Source organism: Mus musculus, chromosome 7 (genome assembly GCF_000001635.26).
Source record: "Mus musculus strain C57BL/6J chromosome 7, GRCm38.p6 C57BL/6J".
NCBI classification, from domain to species: domain Eukaryota; kingdom Metazoa; phylum Chordata; class Mammalia; order Rodentia; family Muridae; genus Mus; species Mus musculus.
Genome location: NC_000073.6, coordinates 126,928,827 through 126,950,433, shown reverse-complemented (window position 1 = coordinate 126,950,433; position 21,607 = coordinate 126,928,827). Strand labels below are relative to the sequence as shown.

The 21,607-nt window shown below is 48.6% G+C and overlaps 2 protein-coding genes across 5 annotated transcripts; one reads left to right on the top strand and one right to left on the bottom strand.

The window, feature by feature from the left end:
* Window positions 1–851: 851 nt before the first annotated feature.
* On the top strand, window positions 852–4,447 carry Asphd1 (aspartate beta-hydroxylase domain containing 1). 3 transcript variants are annotated; one of them, NM_001039645.2, is made up of 4 exons: window positions 852–876; window positions 1,987–2,163; window positions 3,604–3,717; window positions 4,224–4,447. In NM_001039645.2, the coding sequence occupies exons 2-4, from the start codon at window positions 2,058–2,060 to the stop codon at window positions 4,331–4,333; spliced, it is 330 nt and encodes a 109-aa protein (NP_001034734.1). In that variant the 5' UTR covers window positions 852–876; window positions 1,987–2,057; the 3' UTR covers window positions 4,334–4,447. The 3 variants fall into 3 exon arrangements, with proteins under 3 accessions (NP_001034734.1, NP_001348417.1, NP_001334586.1); NM_001361488.1 differs by having other exon boundaries at window positions 1,795–2,163; NM_001347657.2 differs by lacking the exon at window positions 852–876 and having other exon boundaries at window positions 1,275–2,163.
* On the bottom strand, window positions 2,537–21,594 carry Kctd13 (potassium channel tetramerisation domain containing 13). Of its 2 annotated transcripts, XM_006507735.4 has the most exons (7): window positions 21,136–21,594; window positions 19,632–19,801; window positions 9,012–9,101; window positions 8,871–8,923; window positions 8,092–8,287; window positions 3,321–3,429; window positions 2,537–2,873 (listed from the first exon to the last, which is right to left on the bottom strand). In XM_006507735.4, exons 1-6 carry the CDS (start codon window positions 21,377–21,379, stop codon window positions 3,367–3,369), a joined length of 816 nt encoding a protein of 271 aa, XP_006507798.2. In that variant the 5' UTR covers window positions 21,380–21,594; the 3' UTR covers window positions 2,537–2,873; window positions 3,321–3,366. The 2 variants fall into 2 exon arrangements, with proteins under 2 accessions (XP_006507798.2, NP_766335.1); NM_172747.2 differs by lacking the exons at window positions 2,537–2,873; window positions 3,321–3,429 and adding an exon at window positions 4,825–5,549 and having other exon boundaries at window positions 21,136–21,555.
* Between the last annotated feature and the right edge of the window lie 13 nt (window positions 21,595–21,607).

Genomic DNA, 21,607 nt, shown 5'->3' with positions numbered 1-21,607 from the left:
GATGCCGAGCCAGGACTGCACTTCCCGAGGCCCCTAGGGGAGAGGAAGGAAACTCTGGTCCCAGTAGTAATTAGGTTCCCTCCCGGCGCCATTCCAGAACATCTGGTATCTGCACCTGGTCTTCCTAAGGTGTCAAGAGTAGGCACAGCTTGGTTCACGTCTTCCTGGCCTGTCCAGTATGTCCTCTGTCCACACCCGGACCTCCCCGCGGGCCTTCACTATGCCCTTTATGGAAGCTCAGGTGGGATGGGCTCGCCCCTCCCGCAGGAAAATGGGGAGTATCCAGGTTTGTAAGGAGCCTGATGGGTATGTGTTGAGACTCCCTTCTCTAGCAGGCGACCTGACAGAGACCTGCAGCCTAGCGGCTACCACCCGTGATCTACTGGCTCTGCCACTGAGCAAGCGAGTGCCCTTTCAGCACCTGGGCGCGAGGACAGCTCCCGGCCCCGCCTGCACGGGCGGCCTTGAAGCCACTGATTGGCTGAAGCCGCTTTCGCGAACCCGCGTCTTGCTCTGTGCTGGCTCTGGCGTAGCCAAGCCAGGGGAAAGGGGAGTCACAGGCCGACCTCTCCAGGGACCCGCAGGCCCACGGCCGGACTCGCAGTTCCAGAGCACCGGCCTCACGAGCGGGTCAGGGCTCTCGCCCCGCCCCCGAGTCTGCCCTGCCCTTCTTTTCGCATTGCGGGGCGGCTAGAGGTTGGCACTGTGTCCCTGTACCCCACGTGGCGCTCGGTCAGGGCTGGGGGAGGGGGTCTGGAGCGGCAAATCCAGAGAGAAGTCTCCCCCCACCCCCCTTGCAGGGCTGGGCTGCGGCTGCCTCTGGGAGGGGTCCTGGGTAGCTAAACAGAGAGGGTTGCGGGAAGGAGTGACGTCAGGGTGAGTGGGCGCCCAAGAAGGGGTGTGTAGGAGGTCGGGAATCGGAGAGGACAGACCCGACCCTTTCGAGGGAGAAGACAGGTCAAGGAGAGAGGAAAGAGAAAGAGCCGCTATAGAGTGGGGCTGCGGGCCAGGTGGAGTAGGAACCGCTGTTGTCAGGGGAAGCTAGAAGAAAAAGAAGGGGTCGATAAGGAAAGGGGGGCTGGAGTGGAGGGAGGAGAAACCAGCTGAGACTGGGAGACTGAGGGTGGAGAGAGGAAAGGAAGAGGAGACTGCGGGAAGGGGAAAGGAGAGAGGAACCACAGAAGGAAGAGAGAACAAGAGTGATCTCCGAGTGGAGACAAATAGAAAAGGAAGGGGAGAAAGAAAGAGGGAAGTGAGGGGAAGGTTTGTTGGGGGGCCTGTAGGAGGAGTGAACAGGAGTGGGGATGTGGAAGGGAGGGAATCAGGAAGCAGTCATCGAGGGGTCAGGTGGAGAACTGGGGGTACCAGGGAGCTGGGGTCTGCAAGATGCAGCTTGCCACTTAGCCAGGGCCTCTTTGCCTATCATGTTTCCATGGCCACTGCCTCTAGGCTCCTCAGCCCTTACTATGCTCCTCGGAGCCCTCACTTCTCTGTTCCTTTGGTATTGCTACCGACTGGGTTCCCAAGACATGCAGGCCCTGGGGACCGGGAGCCGAGCTGGGGGTGTTAGTGGTATGCCTGATGTATGTTCTCAGACTGGCCCAAGGGGCCTTGGGGATTCTGGAGAAGGACCCAGGGCAGAAGGTCTAGTGAGCAGGCGGCTTCGGGCCTATGCCAGGCGTTACTCCTGGGCTGGGATGGGTAGGGTGAGGCGGGCAGCTCAGGGAGGCTCTGGCCTCACAGGAGGGGCAGGGGTCATGGGCATTCAGCGCCCTGGCTTACTTTTTCTACCAGACCTGCCTTCGTCCCCCTTTGTACCACGTGATGCCCAGAGGCATGACGTGGAGCTCCTACAGAGCAGCTTTCCCGCCATTTTGCGGGACTTCGGGGCTGTGAGCTGGGACTTCTCAGGAACTACTCCTCTGCCTCGGGGCTGGTCCCCACCCCTGGCCCCTGGGTGCTACCAGCTCCTGCTGTACCAAGCAGGCCGATGCCAACCCAGCAACTGCCGGCGGTGCCCAGGAGCCTATCGGGCACTGAGGGGGCTACGGAGCTTCATGAGTGCCAATACCTTCGGCAATGCTGGCTTTTCCGTTCTACTGCCTGGGGCCCGGCTTGAGGGCCGCTGTGGACCCACCAATGCTCGGGTTAGATGCCATCTGGGTGAGTATAGCCTGTCTACAAACCTTCCATCTTTCCTACTTTACTACCTCTTTCTGCACTTTGGTTCTTTTCTCAGAATCTTCCCCAACCAGATCTGAGTTCTGTTTTTATGCATCTATCCAGTCAGTGGTGGCTTACACAGTGTCCCACGCTGACTCTTTGTCTCCAACCACCAGCCACCCTCCCCCCTTTTAACTTAAAAGAAATTCTCACTGAAATGTAAGTGGTCAGTGTTACTTGCCCTGAAGAGGAAATACCCAGAAAATGAATTTTAAATTGTAAAAAGAGACTGCTTGGAGCAGGGCATGGTCTTGCATGCCTGTAATCTCAGCACCTGGGAGACTGAGGCGAGGATCACAAGTCTGAGGCAAGCCTGGGTCTTATTTCTCTTTTATTTAGTCTAGGGAGTATAGTGAGATAATCTACATCTCACTATGTAGTACTGGCCTGGAATCTAAATACAGGCCAGTTGGCCTCAAACTCACTAAGATCTGCCTCCCACTACCTCCTGAGTTCTGGGATCAAAGGTGTGAGCAGTAGGTAGCCTACTTTATTTAGGCTTCTTCGCTGATAAGTAGCAATGTTAGTGGGGTGTTCAATAGCACCAACCTGGCATTTTCTGTTTTCAGACACACCAGAAGAGGGCGTCGGATCTCACTACAGATAATTGTGAGCCACCGTGTGGTTGCTGGGAATTGAACTCAGGACCTCTGGAAAAGCAAGCAGTGCTCTTAGCCGCTGAGCCATCTCCCTAGCCCCCTGAGATTTTCTAATGTTCTAAAGATTGAAAGAAAATTGGGAAAGTAAATATTATGACTTCAGCTTAGCATAAATCTCTGTGTACTGCCAGCTGGGTGGATCTTATGATTTGGGGCATACTACTTTTCCTACCAGACCTGCCTTCACCCCTCTGTGCCATGTGACACCCAGAGGCATGACGTGGAGTTCCTACAGAACAGTTTCCCTGCCAGTTTACAGGACTTGGGGCTTCTCAGGGACCACCCCTCTGCCTCAGGGCTCATCCCAACCCCTGGTCCCTGGGTGAGGGCTTTTTGGCTGCTCCCTGGAGATACCATGCACATGTTGGACTTTTAACCTTCATAAGGTTGGGAACACTACCCAGTCTTAAGGACGACTTTCCGGAATGTCTTACTTACGTCAGAGTCGGCTGTTTTCTCAGCACACTCGACTAAGGTCCTGGGGTCAGACTGGATCCATTAGTTTTGCCTCATGGGAGAGGTGCCCAGTACACAGTAGATTCTGGAACTGAATTGACAGAAAGTCCAGGAGGAGATGGTTTAGGGGAGATTTCTTCCAAATGACAGATATGCTTCCCAAAGCAGGACTTCCACAGAATCTGGCCTGTGAGGCCCATTGAGTGGGCAGGCCCCCTGAACACAGGCAGGAATGGTGGATTCCATTCCCATTCTCTCTTCACAGGCCTGAAGATCCCTCCTGGTTGTGAGTTGGTTGTTGGTGGTGAGCCCCAGTGCTGGGCTGAAGGGCACTGCCTCCTGGTGGACGACTCCTTCCTGCACACAGTGGCTCATAATGGTAATAGGACTCACATTCTGGTGGGTCAGGGGACCAAAGACCTGGAGGGATTCCAGCCAATCTGCTCTCAGCAGCACTGTTTTGGGACTGCACAGCCTTGGGCGAGCCACAGCTCCTCCAATCACCTGTGGGGCATCTGCCTTCTTTACCGGGTGACTGTGCATATGGGCTAGGCCCATAAGCTAGACTATCTGCACCCCTATCCTCTTGCTGTGAAACCTTAGGCATTTATTTAATCATATCATGCCTGTCAGCTGGTATAAAATGTACCCGTTTTGGGCACACAGAGCTACCACTGTAAATGCCAGGTATGGTGAAACTCAGGAGGCTGAGCCAGGAGGATGGTGAGTTTAAGGGCCGGGCTACAGGATGAAACCGTGGCTTAATGAACAAATATGCACCACTGGTGAGGGCCTGGTGCTGACTTTGCTTTCCTCAGTCTATACTATGAATCCTAGCACATGAGTTCTGGTATCAGCTGCTGTCTCCATCCCTGTGTGCCCTAGGATCCCCTGAAGATGGGCCTCGAGTGGTCTTCATTGTGGACCTCTGGCATCCTAATGTGGCTGGGGCAGAACGCCAAGCTCTCGACTTTGTCTTCGCTCCAGACCCTTGAGAGACGCTTCTGGCACCTGAGCTGAGTGATGCTGCACTCACGGACAGCCTGAGTGGTGGTCAGGACCTCTTCTCCACCTCCTCAGCCAGCATTGAATACAAATTCTCAATCCTCTCCTAAGTCCTGATTCTTTCCTTCCCAGTTACCAATCCCAGGCCAGGGCTTGGGACAAGGGGCTCATGTTTCTACCACAAAACAGCCAGGCATAAGCATCTCTCTCTTTTTTTTTTTTTTTTTTTTTTTTCCGAGACAGGGTTTCTCTGTATAGCCCTGGCTGTCCTGAAGCTCATTCTGTAGACTAGGCTGGCCTCGAACTCAGAAATCCTCCTGCCTCTGCCTCCCAAGTGCTGGGATTAAAGGCATGTGCCATCACTGCCCAGCACATCTTTTTTGTTTTTTGTTTTTGTTTTTTTCCGTAGCATCTTCTTAACATAAGCGTCTCAGCATCCCTCACCCGAGAGTCAGCAGCAGACCTTCAGCTCAACTTTATTCCAATAATTTAATAGAAAATTAAAATAATAAATAATATGAAACAGATCACGATAGCAGAGCTGGCACAGGTCCAGGCCAGCCTAGTACAAAGTTAGGGAGGTGGCGGATGGTGGGGCAGGAGGGGCAAAGTACTCTGTTGCAATGGCGGAAAGCAGCTTGGAGTGTGGCTGATAGCACTGTCCTTTCTACACGTGTGTTCAATGTATTAACAAAACAGAAAGGGAATCAGATGGTAAGAGAAAGATGGCAGAACAAGGATGTAGAGGAGGGGCGGTCACTGGCTTTCTGAAGAGCGCCGCCAGAGGGAAATGCTGGAATGTACCATGTGGTTAGCAGTGAGTGGTGATGACTGGAAGGAAAGGGCTCACTGAAAACAGCATGCAACGAGGGGACAGAGGGAAGACCCACGACTTGGCCAGCAGAGCCGGGGCAAAGAGACAGAGGGACTAGGTCCCAGAAGCAAGAGGACAGCGGGGGAAGGCCAAGGTCAGTCCTTGAAGACAATCTGTTGGCCGTGGGGACGCTCATCGTGGGTGATATGGCGGCGGACGTGAATCCTCCGGACACGGTGCTCTCGGTTCTCTTCATCGTCCCCTCGGCCTGCCCCACCACCTCCAGCTGCACCCCCTGTGGCCTCCAGGAGAGCGAGATCTGGGCCACGGGAATTCTCATAAATTAAGATGTTCAGTGTCTCCTCAAAGATCCGAGCCTCAGGGAATTCCACCTGCAAAAGGCCAGCAACCCATAGCTCCTACCTCTGGCCCAGTCCCACAGCGCTTCCCCAGCGGCTCCTCTGTGGGCTCCTCCAGGCCCCAAAGGCAGTTAGACTTGTTTTCTTTCCTTCACTGCCCAGGCTCTTGGAATGCTTTTTCATTTAGTAAGTCCTGAGTACTGCCACTATCCCTGGGTTGTTCCAAGCATCAGGAACGTAGTATTATAAACAAATGCTTGCCCTCAGCATGTTGGAAGTCTAGGGGGAGAACACAGACTCATTCTTCCTAAGATATATATTAAGTCAGATGATGACATCTTATGAAGAAAGCTGGAAAGGGGATGTGAATAGCCTTTCCCAAGAGAGTTTCATCTTTCAGTAGGGAATTCAGACAAGGCCTTGCTGGGAATGTGGTGTTTGACCAACTCAAGAGAGGGAGGTGGACAGCTAGGGAAAGCACACTGAGGGGTGGCAGCAGGACAGGAACGCATCTCAAGTGCCAGGACAGAACAAAGACAAACAGAGGAAGACACAGGAAAAGGGGCAGTCTGCTGGGCAGTGTTGAAAAGGATACAATGAACCCAGAGTCTCATGCATGCTGGACCAGTTCTACTGTTGAGCTACACCCATACTCTTAATTGTTTATTACTGAATTCATTATTTTAAGACAGTCTCACTAGATTGCCCAAGATGGCCTTGAATTTGCAATCCTCCTGTAAGAGGCCAGCCAGTAAGATTGAGTTCGACTGCTTCCCGTTAGAAGTGATTATAGGTGTACACCACCACACCTTCCTCTTAAGCTACCTCTTCAGATCTTCCTAATTGCAGGGGGAAAAACCCTGCGGGAAGATGAGGTACTTTCCATTTCTTTGACCAGTGTTTCTTTGTCCTTCCACTAGGTGACAAGTATCAGACTAATACTGGCTAGGGGACATTGGAAAGGAAAAGGTATAGTATTGCTCTGCAGCCAGTGTTCTACCCAAGACAACAGCACTTTGTGCAGCTAAAAAGGGGGTTGACAACTTTGTCTGGGGCAGTTGCATTGAGATTCCATGAGCAAATGTGTCCAGGGAGAAACGATGCCCGGCTTGGGTTCATTAGGCGACAGGCGACAGGGATTGACTGCTCATCAGACACCACTAAGGAAGCTCTGCACGGTCAACAGGCTGCCTCTGGGGTTTGCAGTGGGGCAGTGCCTAACACAGATTGGGTATTGAGACAGTTTTAAATTTTAACTAATTAATTTTTATATGTGTGGGTGTTTTGTCTCCATGCTTGTCTGTGTATCACTCGAATGCAGTGCCCCTGGGGGCCAGAAGAGAGTGTTAGATCCCCTGGGACTGCAATTGTGAACTTCCAGGTGTGTGCTGGGAATCAAACCCACATCCTCTTAAAGAGCAACCAGTGCTCTTAACCGCTCAGCCATCTCTCCAGCCCTGGATACTGTGAAATGTCCACTGATGGCTACTACATTCACAGCATCAACTCAGAAGGTCTGGAGGTTTTAGTTTTTCCTTTTAATGACAGAATTTTACTATGCTGCCCTGGCAGGTCCAGAACTGCCTCAGAGTATTGAAGCTGAAGGTCTGCACCACGTGCCTGAGAGGTGTACAATTCTGGCTGTCTAAGCGGATGTTGAAGGATTGCAAGTTCAAGGCCACCCTGTGCAGCATATTAAGACTGTCTCAAAACAAAACGAGACAGCAAAGGGCTGGGGAGGTGGCTCTGTGGTATAGCACTGGCTTAGCTGTGAGGTCCTGAGCTGCTTCTGCAATCCTGCAGAATCAAAGCCTGCTCTTGCTAGTGGACCTTCTGAGGTTCTAAAGTGAACCATGGGCCTTTTTTTAGGGGACAGTTTTTGATACAGGATGTTACTATGTCGCCCAGGATGTTCTTAAACTCCTGCTCCTCTTTCCTCAGGCTGCTGAGTGCTGGGATCTCACGCACACTGAACCCAGCTCGTGGGCTTTCCATACAGAAAAGCGCACACATGCTCTAACCCTGCATACTATCCTGGGCACCGCAGACAACACTGAGCCCTCTCCACTGCCTACACTAAGAATCCTGCTTTGAGGCTGGCCAGTTGCCTCAATGGTTAAGAGCACTTCCTGCTCTGGCAGACTATTCAGGTTCATTTCCCAGCATCCACATGGTTGGTTGCTTACAAGTAGTTCCAAGGGATCTGATGCCCTCTTCTGCCCTTCACAAATACCAGCACATATGTGGTATATTTATGTACATGCAGGCAAAACACTCATACACATAAATTAAATACAGCTTTTTAAAAAAGCCACTAACAGGTAAATCATGTTCTTCACAAGGCCTGGGGACCAATTAATCCCCAGCACCCCAAACAAAGAAAAGGAAAACAGAATCTTCTTTAATCTAGTAGCCTCATTTCATTGGTAATGAGGTGACCTTCCCAAACTACATAGCCATGAACTAGAACTCTGGCCCACAATAACCACCAAAGAGCTTTCCTTTGCCAGATCTGCTGATCTACCTCTGTCCAGGGTCCCAGTCCTCCCTCCCACCCTCCCCAACCCCCTCTGACCTTGGTCTGCTTCTTCTCCGTAGCATAGACTATGGAGGTACAGCACACCTCGGCAATTTTTCGGCCCTGCCCGTAGAAAGACCAGCAGCAAATCTCATCTCCTAGGACATCCTTGAGGAAGAGCAGCCGCCCATGGAAGCGCAGGGCTAGTTTGTCAAACAGCTCGATGTTCTTCAGTAAGTTGTCATCTGAAGTGCTGAGAACCAGGGGCAAGCGGTTTTAGGTGACTGTCTTCCTTCCCTCCGCTCCCCCCAGTGGGGCCCACATTCCCAGTCTTGTGCAGCAGGGCACTTCTGACTGTGTAGGCCTCTGAGGGGACACATTTGCAAGGCAAATTACTGCCTAGCACAGAGGCTCCTGGTGCAGGCTGTCACCAGGCACCCCAGCACTGCCACATTTTAACTCGGCAACATTAGGCAGGTTACGTAATCCTCTGGTGCCATAATATCATCTCTAGTTGGAGACCAACACATCCTCAGACCACTGGGAACACAGATAAATTAACAGACAACACTGAGAACAATCCTGTTGGGAAATAAGGGACTAGCCTATGCTAACTATTATCACAGGCTTTGCTTGAACCTCATTTACTGACGACAGGTGGCACAGATGGGATGGGACATTCAACAGGCAGGCATTCTGCAGTCTCTCCATATGACCACAGTCCTCCATGGAATATAATAGTAGAGCTCTGCCAAACCTAGGATTCTGTGGCTGTAAACACACAGAGCCGCCCCGCCCCCACTCGCCCCGCCCCGCCCCGCCCCGCCCCCGCTCACCTGGTGTAAGAGTACTTGTTGTTACTGCGGTTGTGTAGAAGCTTCACCACAGGCTGTAGGGAGGCAGAAGGATGCAGTCAAGAGACTGGGAAACAAAAGCAGCCATCACAACTGCCCAACCCACGGGCTCCAGGGCCTCACCTTGGAGGTGCTGGCCAGGAGCTGCTGCTCTTCCCGGGGTGATGTCACTGTGGGGATGAGGCATAGTGGCGACAGCTTCTCCCTTTTTTGCTGGAGAGGAAGTGGAAGTTGATTAGCAGTACAACTGGTGTTGACTCACACCACTTAAATAAAGGCTGTGTGACTCTGTTTGGGGGTTGAAAATACTCTTCCATGTCTCCAAGGCTCACTAGGATGTGACCACTCCACGCCACTCTGGCTGTCTTGTGCAGTGGTACAGCTAGTGTATAATTTAGCATGCCCAGCTAAGAGGTTTATTTTTTGTGTGTTTGTGTGTGTGTAAAATTAACATGAAAGTCCAAGCATGGCAGCAGGTCCCCAAAGGCCCATCTACAAGAGTCTAGCTGTCTGCCCTCCCCATAACTCCACCCTTAGCCTACCAACCTGCTGTTCTGCAGGCACACACTGCATGGGTCAGCCTGCTAGGGGTGTGCTGCATTGAGCTGTGTGCAGCTCAGCATGCTGACCCACAGGCAGTTCCACTCCTGCAGTTACATAGCTTCCTTGGGTTCGGAGTATTGGTTGCTTCTCTTCACAGCACTTAAGTCTGTGCCTGCGTCTGTTCTGACATGTGCCTCCTGAGGACTGTACAGTGATGACCAGTGTAAGCACACTTTGCTGAATGACTGAGTACAGCGAGGTTGTTTATCTCTGGAGGGCCGGGGGTTGGACCCAGGACCGTGAGGGCATCCCAAGCGAGGACACTGAGGACACTGCCGCTGACTTATACCAGTTTTTTTTTTTTTGGGGGGGGGGGGGGTTCGAGACAGGGTTTCTCTTAGTAGAAAGAGAGTAGGTCTATATAGAGTGTGAGGCTATGTAGTCCTGGCTGTCCTGGAACTCACTTTGTAGATCAGGCTGGCCTCAAACTCTGCCTGCCTCTGCCTCTCAAGTACTGGGATTAAAGGTGTGCGCTACCACCACCCAGCTACTCTGCACCATTTTTAAAAATAAAAAATTAACTTTTAAAATACTGAGACAGCCTTACTAAATGACTTGAGTGGACAGTCCTTTGCCTCGGCTGTCTCGGTGACACACGCCTCTAATCCAGCACTTGGGAAGTGGATGCAGGAGGATGTCATGGATTTGAGACCAGCCTGATCTACAGTGAGACCTGTCTCAAAAACAAACAGAACAAAAAACAATCCTCCTGTCTCAGCGTCCCACATGTTGAAATGTCCCTTTAGAAACATGTTAGAGGAATGCCTGTCTCTAACGCCACAGTCTAAGACAATTTCCAGAAATTGGTTTTGAGACTTATTTTTTTTTTAAAAGACAGATAGGTTTCTCCATGTATCCCAGGCTGTCCTAGACCTCACTCTGTAGACCAGGTTAGCCTCAAACTTAGAGCTCTACCTGCCTCTGATTCCTAAGTACTAGGGTTAAAAGCCTGTGCCACCTTGCCCAGCTAAGAGGTTTTTGTGTGTATGTGTTTATGAGTGTTCATATGTACATATAGAATTTAAATGGAACTGTAAGGCCCAACTACTAGAGGCTGAGGTGCAAGGGCCGCTTAAACTTGCGTCTGTGAGAATGGCCTAGACCTAACTCTCATAGAAAGTACAGAGGAGAAACGTAAGTTCATCCAATCAGGAGACAGGAGGTAGACGCGAAGCAGAGCCACAGTGCAGGTCTATACAGAGTGTAAGGCTATGCAGGACTCTGCGTTGAGATTGTCTCAAAACAAAAACAACCAAAGACAGGAATGTGTATACTGTAACGGAAGCACTTGGGAGGCAGAGGCAAGTGGTTATCAAGTTTGAAAGCAGCTTGGGCTACTTAATAAAACTACCTCAAAACAAAACAAAACATCAATGGAAGCATAGAAGTCTGCAGTTACTGCCAGTTTTGAAGCGGTGAGTCTGTAAGGCATAAGGATCCACTACAAAGGCAAAATAATGGAAACTGCAGTTTTGGCACAGAGACAAAATAAAGTCCGACAGAAACCTGTGGGTGTGGCAGGTGAGAGCTGAGGAAAAGCGCAGGAAGCAGGACACACACCTGTTCTCTGTGCTGTGTAACAAATGGCCCCAAATGCCACAGCCTCACTTAAAGTAAGGTCTTTACGGTTCCTTTTCCTCTTTGGTGAGCTGCTCAGGCCCTCAGGCTCTCCCATGAGGCATGCACAGCAGGGGTGTACAGGCATCTGAGAGCACTACTGCTTTTTAGGGATCACTTTCTAAGACATATGGCTGCTATGTTCACATGGTTGTTGCATGAGGGACCTAACCTTTGCCACTGGACCTCTCTGTAGGGCTGCTTGAATGTCTTTATAACACAACAGCTGGTTTCTCCAGAGAAAATAATGCAAAGGAGAAGACGGACAATGGACAGCTCACTGTCTTATGACTAGCTTCATCTGCCTTAAGTCACTGGGAGCTCTCTCAAGGTTGGCTCCATTAATTCATTGCTCCCAAGATTGTCCAAGTCTCATCACTACACTGGCAGCTCAAAGCAGAGAAAATCTGAACTAGGTTCAGGATGGGATAAGGCCATTTGGGCACAGTTCATCAACTTCAGCTCAGGAAAGGACTTTTTTTTTTCTTAGCGGAAGAGCCATGAACAACAGGCATGCTGTCTTTTCCACTTAACCACTACTTAGGTAGGGAGGGCAAAGACAAGAGGAGGTATGTAGAAGTAACTGGTCCTAACCCTGTACCTCACTGAGTACCTTTGTTGCGTACCCCTAATCAGGTATGATCCACACGGAGTTCCAGTGCCCAGAAGAATCATTCTTTTGCCAGGACACAGTCATAGTTCTGCCAGCTTCCTCAGCCTGCTTCCCACATGCACGAATCTCACTGTCCAAAGCCCTCTTGTGCTTCAGCTATGGCTGCTCCTTCAAGTTCCTGCTAATCTATTAAACGCTTATTGTTGTATAAGCTTAGGGTTCATGTTGTAAGAGAGAAAAAACCAAACCAAACCAAACCAAAACAAAACAAAAAAACCCACACCACACCTGTAACCTCTTTGAAAAGAGCTTTTGACTGCTTTGGGCTTGGAAACAAGCAACTGAGAGGTCATATCTTAAATTGCCTTTTTTAACTTTTTTTTTTTTTTTTAAGATTTATTTATGGCCGGGTGTGGTGGCGCACGCCTTTAATCCCAGCACTCGGGAGGCAGAGGCAGGCGGATTTCTGAGTTCGAGGCCAGCCTGGTTTACAGAGTGAGTTCCAGGACAGCCAAGGCTACACAGAGAAACCCTGTCTCGGAAAAAAAATTTTATTAATGGTCTGTACATGAGTACACTGTAGCTGTCTTCAGACACCAGAAGAGGGCATCAGATCCCATTACAGATGGTTGTGATTCACCATGTGGTTGCTGGGAATTGACTCAGGTACTGGAAGAGCAGTCAGTGCTGAGCATCTCTCCAGCCCTTAAACTTTTATTTCTATTAGACTGGGTCTCTGAGTGCTGGGATTAAGGGTGTGCTACGGATCAGTGCAATCTTAGCCTCTTAGAAGAGCTGTGATTTGGGTGAATATATAGCACATTCCTGTAATCAAGTTCATAGAAGGATAAGGCTTATGCTTACAAAGGAAGAACCTGCCTAAAAAACAAAAGGGCTAGTATGTAACTGAATGGTTCTCTGGGCATCTCTTTGGGGACTTCTGGGGTCTAAACAAAGGACTTGACAATCACACTCTGAATTATCCTTACATTTTCCTAGGAATGTTCAGTATCTAATCTTTGCAGGGAAGCCATTTGTTAATTGTATGCATTATTGGAAAGCTTGGGACTGTGCAAATAGTCCCTAGCTTTGTTGTTCCACTGTTTGCTTCTTTAGCTTACCCTCACTTCTACCAGGACAAGCAATGAGATCCAGTCTGAACACAAACAAACAAACAAACAAACATAAAAATAAGAAAAAGAAAACCAGTAAGAGACAAAATACCAAACTAAAAGGTATGGAGTATGTCTGGGCTAGCCACTCCTGGACACCTTGAAATGGTTGCTATACTCCACTGGAGAACTCCCTTCCCAGAAGTTATCCACTGCAAACAGGCTCTTGTTAGGAGTGGGTCTTTACATCCATTTCCCCTTCTTAGTGCCTGGCTTTCGTCTGGTTTGGGCCTGTACTTGTCATAGTCTCTCTGAGTTCTGTTGTGTGTGTTCTGTTCTGTCTGGAAGTCATTGCACAATGTGTTACCTCTTGATGATAAATTACTATAGACATAGCAAACTACACAATAGTCATTTGTTGTTGCCTTAACTTTCTGAGGGTCAGACCTTCAGACCAGCCCACAGTCTCTCATGAATTAGTCTAGATGACAGCCACAGTTGGTCACAATTGCACATGATGTCATGCCAGTCTATAAGAAGTGAAAGGAGGAAGAGCCTGAGTTCAAGGCTAGACTGGGATATGTAAGGGGACCTTATCTCAAAACTGAAAACAATGTAAGATGCTGGCCAGAAGTGCATCTGCATACTGAATGCTTGACCAGGCCTAGAGGAGCTGCTTCTGATAAAGTTTGTTCACATAGTTGGGAGTCATTTGACAGAAGGCTCCAGTTCCTTACCAGGGAGACTTCCCAAGAACTATTTGGGTTCCTCATACAATGGCTTGCTTATCAGAGTGAAGGATCCACGAGGTGGAAGCCATTCTTATTTTATGACCTAATTTCAAAAGTCACACATTAGAGCTGAGGGTAGTAATGCATAGCTGAGATCTTGGCAGTGGGGAGGTAGAGGTAGAACAATCAGGAGTTCAAAGTCAGCCGGCAACTACTTCAGACTGTCTTTCCAGTTACACAATGTATCTCTACAATATGATTGGGACATGTTAATCCTGTTCAGGGTGGGAGGCAAGAATCACCGGTGGCCATTTTGGATACTAGGAATCAAAATTGTTTAATAAATAGAAATTTTAACTTCCTCTATGAGGAACAAAAGAAGAGTTAAATCCCTTCATAGTTTACATTTACAGAAGTGAGTCTCATTGAGACTAGAACGTCCACATCTGAGGGCGGAAGACGGCTCAGGATTAAGAGCACTCGCTGCACTTGCAGAGGAGCTAGGTTTGGTTTCCAGCACCCACATGGCCACTTACTTATTCATAACTCCAGTTCCAGGGGATCTGATGTACCAGGCAGGCATGTAGTCTACATATACACAATGCAGGCAAGATGGACATTTTTTTAAGTCCATATATGAAAAGATTTGTATGTAAATTTATAAAGCTAATAAAAACATAGAATAGTTAAAAAAAAAAAACAACAACAACAAACTATGTAAACCCCATTACCACCACCACCAATGGTTATCTACACTGCTATGGGAAAGTGCTATTTGACTACAAGACTCAGTTGGTAGTGCAAAGCACGACTTTACAAATGACCTCATGGAACACAGAAGAAATATTAAACCCATAATTATCCCTAATGAAATCACTGACTCAGGCAAGAACTGTCAATTGGTGTGTTGTTGACAGGCTACTGCTGCTTCCTCAATGCCCAAATTCCTAGCACACAGAGAAATGTATAGTTAGCAACAAGGAAATCGGCACACAGAGGAGGGAGGACTCCATCTATCATCTGAATTCAGGGACCAAATCTGCATGCTTGACCAGGCCTAGAGGAGCTGCATGAGTCTCTTGATGTAATACAGTGTGAAATACACTACACCTTCTAGAACATACTCTAACCCATCAAACCTTTACATTTATGGCCTCGTTTGCAGCAAATCTGGGATATATCAGGATTTAAACCAAATGACATCAGAACTGAGCAATCAGGCAAGTTTGGTAAGCAGACCCTTCTTATAGGGAATGTCTTCTAACAGCTATGCTTTATAAGAAGAACAACAAACAAACAAAAAACCAGGCTGTTTCAGATTGGAAGACACTTGTAGAACATAGCCAGACACACTGTGAAACTCAACTAGAAGTGAACTGCTCAACACATTTCAGGCAGAACTAGAGAAACTGGAGCATATGCCCTGGATGTTAGAGTAAAAATTTTATTGACACAGAAAGATATACAATGTCAAAAAAAAAAGTATACAAAATAGTACATACAACATGGCCAGATTTTAGTGAGCAGACATAAATACACACACACAAAAACCTGAAAAAAAAAATTGATGCTTTATTTTTTTGGTGATTCATTCCCTAAATTTCTATAGCTGATAATACTGCTCTAAAAATGTTAGGTGGTGGGGCTGGAAAGACGGTTCAGTCAATAATAAAGTACTTGTCATACAATCATGGCCACCTGAGTTCAGGTTCCTCGTATCCATGTAAAAGCCCATGATGTACACCGTAATCCCATCGCTGAGGAAGTGGAGACAGGTAGGTCCCTTGAGCCAGAAAACCTACCCATGCCAGTGAATCTGCACACCTTTAATCCCAGCACTAGGGAGGCAGAGGCAGGTGGATTTCTGAGTTCGAGGCCAGCCTGGTCTACAATGTGAGTTCCAGGACAGCCAGGGCTACATAGAGAAACCCTGTCTCGGAAAAAAAAAAAAAAAAAAAGAAGAAGAAGAAGAAGAGGAGGAGGAGGAGGAGGAGGAGGAGGAAAGCCTGTCTCAAAAAGTAAGGTGGAAGCTGAGCATAATCTTTAATCCTAGCACTCGGGGGCAGGAGCAGATCTCTGTGGATTTGAGGCCAGTCTGGACTACATAACAAGTTCCAGGCAAGTAAGACAATAAAGTAAAACCCTGTCTCAAAATAAACAAACAAACCAGAAAGCAATGTAAAATATGACTGGAAGACACTTGATGTTAACCTCTGGTTTCCATATGCACATATGTGCACATACCCACATATAATACCTATACACAAATGGCTATTTGCAATTTAAAAATTCAAGGATCTAGCCAGGCAGTAGTGATGCACGCCTTTAATCCCAGCACTTGGGAGGCAGAGGCAGGTGGATTTCTGAGTTCGAGGCCAGCCTGGTCTACAGACTGAGTTCCAGGACAGCCAAGGCTATACAGAGAAACCCTGTCTCGAACCGCACCTCCCCCCCCCCCCCAAAAAAAATCAAGGATCTTGGGCTAGCAAGATGGCACAGCATATAAAGATGCCCGTCACCAAGCCTGACAACCTGAGTCTGGTCATGGGGACACTCATGTTGAAAGGAGAAAACTGACACTTACAAGTTGTTCTCTTGACCCCTACCATTCTCACTGTAGGACACACATGCCCCATACAAATATGAATAAAATGTAATAAAGATATTAAACACACATCTCTTCCACAGACAAGTGACATTTTAAAAGAAAATACTGACAATATCTAAACCTGTTCCTCAAAGGCCAGAAAAAAAAAAAATAGAAGATTTTGGTTTTTGACATGGGATTTCCCTATGTAACTCTTTAAGGAAGGAAGGGAGGGAGGGAGGGAGGGAGGGAGGGACGGAGGGAAGGAGGGATTAATTGATTCTCTGTATAGCTCTGGCTATCCTGGAACTTACTCTGTAGACCAGGCTGTCCTGAAATCTGGAGATCAGCCTACCTCTTACTCCCCAGGGCTGAGATTAGAGGTGTGTGCCACTATGCCCAGCTCCTATGTAACTCTTGCTAGCTTTGAACTTACAATCCTGCTGCCTCTGCCTTCGGAGTACTGGGATTCAAGGTGTGTGGCACCACACCTGGCTGGGAAAGCCAATTGTTTTTAATTCATGCCTCAGAGGATGTGAGATCCATGCTCTTATGTAACATGGTCTAATTCTCCTAGGAACTAAACTGAAGCCGTCAAGGATCTCCTGTTAAGCAAGAACAGCAACATAAGAAACTCAGGAGAGCCGGGCGTGGTGGCGCACGCCTTTAATCCCAGCACTCGGGAGGCAGAGGCAGGCGGATTTGAGTTCCAGGCCAGCCTGGTCTACAGAGTGAGTTCCAGGACAGGCAGGGCTACACAGAGAAACCCTGTCTCGAAAAAACAAAACAAAATTTCAAATAAGACCAGAAGGGTGGAAGGAGAAAGTAAACTCAAAACTCAGGAGGATAAATGAGTAAAATATGGCGAGAAAACAGCATGGACTCCTGCTGCAGCCCAGGCAGTGTGACTGGATCCTGCAGGAAGTGCCCAGCGAAAAACAGCACCAAGACCCACAGCTAAGTAAGCTGATGGAAACAAATACACAGCAAAAGCGGATATGCAAAAATGCGTTAGGTCTTCCAGGGAAGAGATATAATCCAAGGATATGTACCAACACATTAGGATTAGACAGGGGTAGAGTCAGGGGAGATGGTCAAGGGACTGGGAAGAAGGGGAAGAAGGGACACAAAACTTAAAGAGAAAAGATTTGCCTAGACTGGAGTTGCTTTGGCATGCCCTGAGGACTGTGGAGCTGCTGCAGGAGTGGGGGCAGGGGCAGGGACAAGGGCAAGAGGGGGACAGGAAAAAGCTGGGGGGTGGGGGTGGGAAGGAAGCACTACACTTGGGAGTCAGATAAACTGGAGCTGAAACCGATCACTGGCCTTTAAAGCATCCCTAATGTTTCTTTGTATCTTTGTATGTTAACCAAGGGTACAAAATGTACCAACTAGGCAATGGCAAAATCCCTCCTGACTCAGCAGTATGCAAGGACAATAGGTCAACTTCAATAACAGAGCAGAGCTAGACAGGCACACCTGTAATCCCAGCATCCAGGAGGCTGACACAGGAAGAGCTTGAGGTCAAGGCTAACCTGGGCTATATGGCTAGACCCTGTCTCAAAACTGTAACATAAAGTAACTAAGCAGGACTATCCTTCCTTCCAAGGTCTAGCTCAGGGCCAGACAAAGCGCTCAGAAAGAAAAGGAGGCAAAACTTGACAACCTGAGTCTGGTCTCCCCTCCCCAGGTGCCACAAGGTAGGAGAAGAGAATCTATTCTTCACAGTTGTCCTCTGGCCTCCACATATACATGTGGCACATGCCATTCCTCCCAAAAATATATGTTAAAAAAGATATTCAATATTTTTAAAACTGCTACATGATGACTCTTTAATGGGTCATAAAATAAGTTTAATGGGTCTCAAATATTAGAGAGGGGGATAGAGGAGACAAAGGAATGGTACATTAAGGGACATTTTCTTAACAGCACTCTTTCACACAATGCTTTGAATTATATAAGGATAAAACTAATTTTCCCCCCATGGGCTATGGGTAAAAAATTTGAAATATATACATATACTATCCAAAAGAATTCTGCCCTTTCGGATTTCAAGAGCCAGTAAGTAATCAGGCCAGTGAGGTGGCTTGGTAGGCCTAAATTCAGTCCCCAGAATCCACATGATGGAAGGAAGAGGCATCAGTATCAGATAATAATAATCAATAACTATTGATTACTGTTGGAGGTAAAGAAATGGGAGGGGGGACTCTCTAACCTTCATGTACATGCTATGGTTCCTTCTCTCTTGTACGCACACCCACATTAAGTGAATAAACATAATAAAACAGTTAAAGCCAACAAGCATTCCCTGAGAGAAAAGCAGTTCAGACTCCAGTGAACTTACAACTGGCATTCAATATACCACAACTTACAATCTACTACTGTGTTACTACAGTAACCCTGAACGAGTTGATTAAAGCTTACTACACTGTGTTTCTTTTTCTTACTTATCTTTTGGAACGGGAAAACAGAAAGCTAGAGACAGGAACTGACTGGCTGAAAGGTACTGAGCACAGCAGAGCCGGGCTGGATCCAAAGGGGATGCTGATGGGGTCCCCAGAACCCAAAGAAGTACAACAGCAAGGTGGGAGGCCTGGGAAGCCCCAGCCCTGCGGATGGAGTATGGCTCCACTTTATGACACTTTGAGGAAAGAGTTTCAGTGTTGAAAAAAACCCTAAAATAAAAAGCCCCGAGGGTTGGCATACAGGCACTCGTGCTTATGCACATGTGTGCTGCCTCCCAGGACAGAACCTGATCGTCAAGGTTATTACACTCCAGCTGAAACTGAGATGAAGTGAGAGCAGGCTGCTAAGATGGCTCAGTGGCCAAACTTGATGACCAGTGAGTGCTCCGTATCCAGACTGTACATGGTGAAAACTCTACTGCAGTAGCACACACACATAAATGTAACAAGAAATCAAAAACTTAAATTATATAACTTGAGACCCCTACTGGCCTAGAGAGTTTAAGGCTTTTGAGCAAAGGGGAAAATGGGCTGGGGTTGTGTGGGAATGTCACTCAGGTGATAGTACTAACTGAACAGGAACAGCTACAAGCACAGATCAGGCATTTATGATTTTATGTATGTAAACACATACGCTATGTCTTCACACACACCAGAAGAAGAAATCAAATTGAATTATAGATTGTTGTGAGCTACTATGTGGTTGTTGGAAATTGAACTCAGAACCTCTGGAAGAGCAGCCAGTGCTTTAAAACTCCTAAGCCATCTCTTCAGCCCCTTCACCCACTTCCCAGAGCAGGCATTTTTAATGGCGACAGTCTGGACACCAGAGAGTATTGAGACCCTGCTTTAAGCAGTGGGGATGTTGCCGAGGACTGTGCCCCCAAATATCAAAAGCCTAGGGGTTATGTCAAGTCTAAGCCAGGCTCTTTAGGCCACATCTCTCTTCTGTAGTAATAGCTACCTATTGGATAGAAGGACAGGGACCCAGAAGGGGGGGTGGGGGAGGGGCTCTCACCTGCAGCGCCAGCTGACAGTCTTCAATCAGGCCCTGGACCAGGTAGTATCGGGCTTCACCTAGCAGCTCCCCGAGTTCTCTGGCACTCTCAGGCAGTGGCACCGACCCGTCCCGCAGGTAGTTGAGAATTGTGCCAAAGTGGCGGCCACTCCGGTCAATCAGCACCCAACCTGGTGGGGTGGGAAAAGGCAAAAGGAAGGATGGCTTGCTGGAGGCACTGGGGCTAATACATTGTTAGAAACTGATTCCAACGCCATAGGAAAACCTATATATGCCTGGCGCCACACCCCTTTAATCTCAGTATCTGGAAGGCAGAGGCAGGTGGATCTCTTGAGTTTGCGGCCAGCCTGGTGGTCTACAGAGTGAGTTCCAGCAGCCAAGGTGACATGAAAAAAACCCTGTGGGGACAGGGAGGCAACAAGAACGACAACAAGAAAACCTAATACTTACCTGTTTCAGACCTCTGCCATGTTCAAAAACTGTTTCAAACATCTCCAGTGTATCATACACACACCTGCCACGGAACAGATCCCTCCCAAATCTGCTGGGCAGTCAGAAGGCTCTCACCGTGGGAACGTTGTTTTAAAGTCAGGATCTCATTATGTAACCCAAACTGAGTGTTAGCAGTATAGGCAGGAGGCACCAGGCCCAGCTCACCATGGGGGAGATTCTTACCAAATTACCTTATCAATAAATGTAACCCCTTGTATTCATTTTAACCATCTAATTTAATGAAAAATGCCCACTTCAATCCTCCGGTTCACAACGATGAAGTAGTAACATTACTTGGAATACCAAGAATTACTGTGATTACATGAGATTTTCTTGCTTACTGGTCATTCCTACTCCATGCCCTCCCCAACTCCCTGCGGGGTGTGGGGCTAACTCCCCAAGATTCATCATTTCCCTTTACCAAACTTTCTCTAGCAGTAACTGACGCATCACAATACTAATCAAATAAGTGAATTTTCATCTTCGGTATTTGAAAGCCGAACTTCACCTCCTAAGTGTTTGCTTTTATCTATGTTAAGCCCTTCCCCTTAAAGCTATTCTACAATAAGTGAGTCCCAAATTTAAGGCAACACTCCCGAGAAGGTTAAGGTTCACCTGTCAAGAAAAGCTGCGCCCTTCACTTCGCATTCATGGATGATTCCTAGAGTGCGGGCACTGGGCACTTGTATTAGAGACAGACCAAATCTTTCCGTTCTCGAGGCTACCTGGGGCGGTTCTACCGCAGAGAGGCAAACAAAAGGCTGGGCAGTGGGAAGTAAGTGATAAAGGTTGTTTGAGGGGTACTGCTTGCAGTAGACCTGGTTCCTTGGCTGTTTGAACTAAGGGAAGAAGAGCAGATAATCGGCAATGGAGCGCTTGGCAGATGTTACTGCTGGAAGTAAAGGATTGGGGAAAGAGAGAGATTCTGAATTAGGAAAAGATAAGATGGGACTAGGGAGCCTGGAATGAACTGGGAGCTGGAGGGCAGCACGTGTACCGGCGGCACGCATACCTCCCGCGTCTGTGAGCACTTCAACGCGGCCGCTGAACATGGCCTTGAGCATGGTGTCCTGCCCCGTGAGGGTGCGCAGCGTGGTGTAATGCAGCGAGCCGCCCACGTTCAGCTTCACATACTTGCTGTTCGGGGTGAGGGGCTTCAGACTGTACGAGGGGGAGCCAGGCTCCACACTCGAGGGGCTAGGGGACTCCAAGCATTCGGCCGCAGCCGGCGCCGGGCCCGAGGCCTCGGCCGACATGCCAGTGAGCGGACGCGGGTGGCAGTCGGAGGCCCTCTCTGCGCCCCGGTCCGGTTCCCTGAGATCCCGCGACTCCAGCGCCGGCGCCCGGCCGCTCGGCGCACACGCCCACTCTCCACAGCTACTCCGCGACGTCCACCAGCCGCCCCATCGCGCGCTCTCTCCACCCGGAAGCCGGCGCGCGGAGCTGCGCAGGCGCGGCCAGGCCGAGGGCCGCGTCTCGGGGGC

What these genes read in the sequence shown, in the direction of transcription:
- Asphd1 (NM_001347657.2), top strand. Translation starts at nt 1,305, where the DNA reads ATGTGGAAGGGAGGGAATCAGGAAGCAGTCATCGAGGGGTCAGGTGGA. An exon ending in TCGGGTTAGATGCCATCTGG is followed by an intron (nt 2,164 to 3,603) that starts GTGAGTATAGCC and finishes CTCTCTTCACAG; the next exon opens with GCCTGAAGATCCCTCCTGGT. An exon ending in GCACACAGTGGCTCATAATG is followed by an intron (nt 3,718 to 4,223) that starts GTAATAGGACTC and finishes TGTGTGCCCTAG; the next exon opens with GATCCCCTGAAGATGGGCCT.
- Kctd13 (NM_172747.2), bottom strand. Translation starts at nt 21,379, where the DNA reads ATGTCGGCCGAGGCCTCGGGCCCGGCGCCGGCTGCGGCCGAATGCTTG. An exon ending in AACAAGTACTCTTACACCAG is followed by an intron (nt 8,288 to 8,870) that starts GTGAGCGGGGGC and finishes CCTGGTTCTCAG; the next exon opens with CACTTCAGATGACAACTTAC. An exon ending in CGGAGAAGAAGCAGACCAAG is followed by an intron (nt 5,550 to 8,091) that starts GTCAGAGGGGGT and finishes GGCCTTTTGCAG; the next exon opens with GTGGAATTCCCTGAGGCTCG.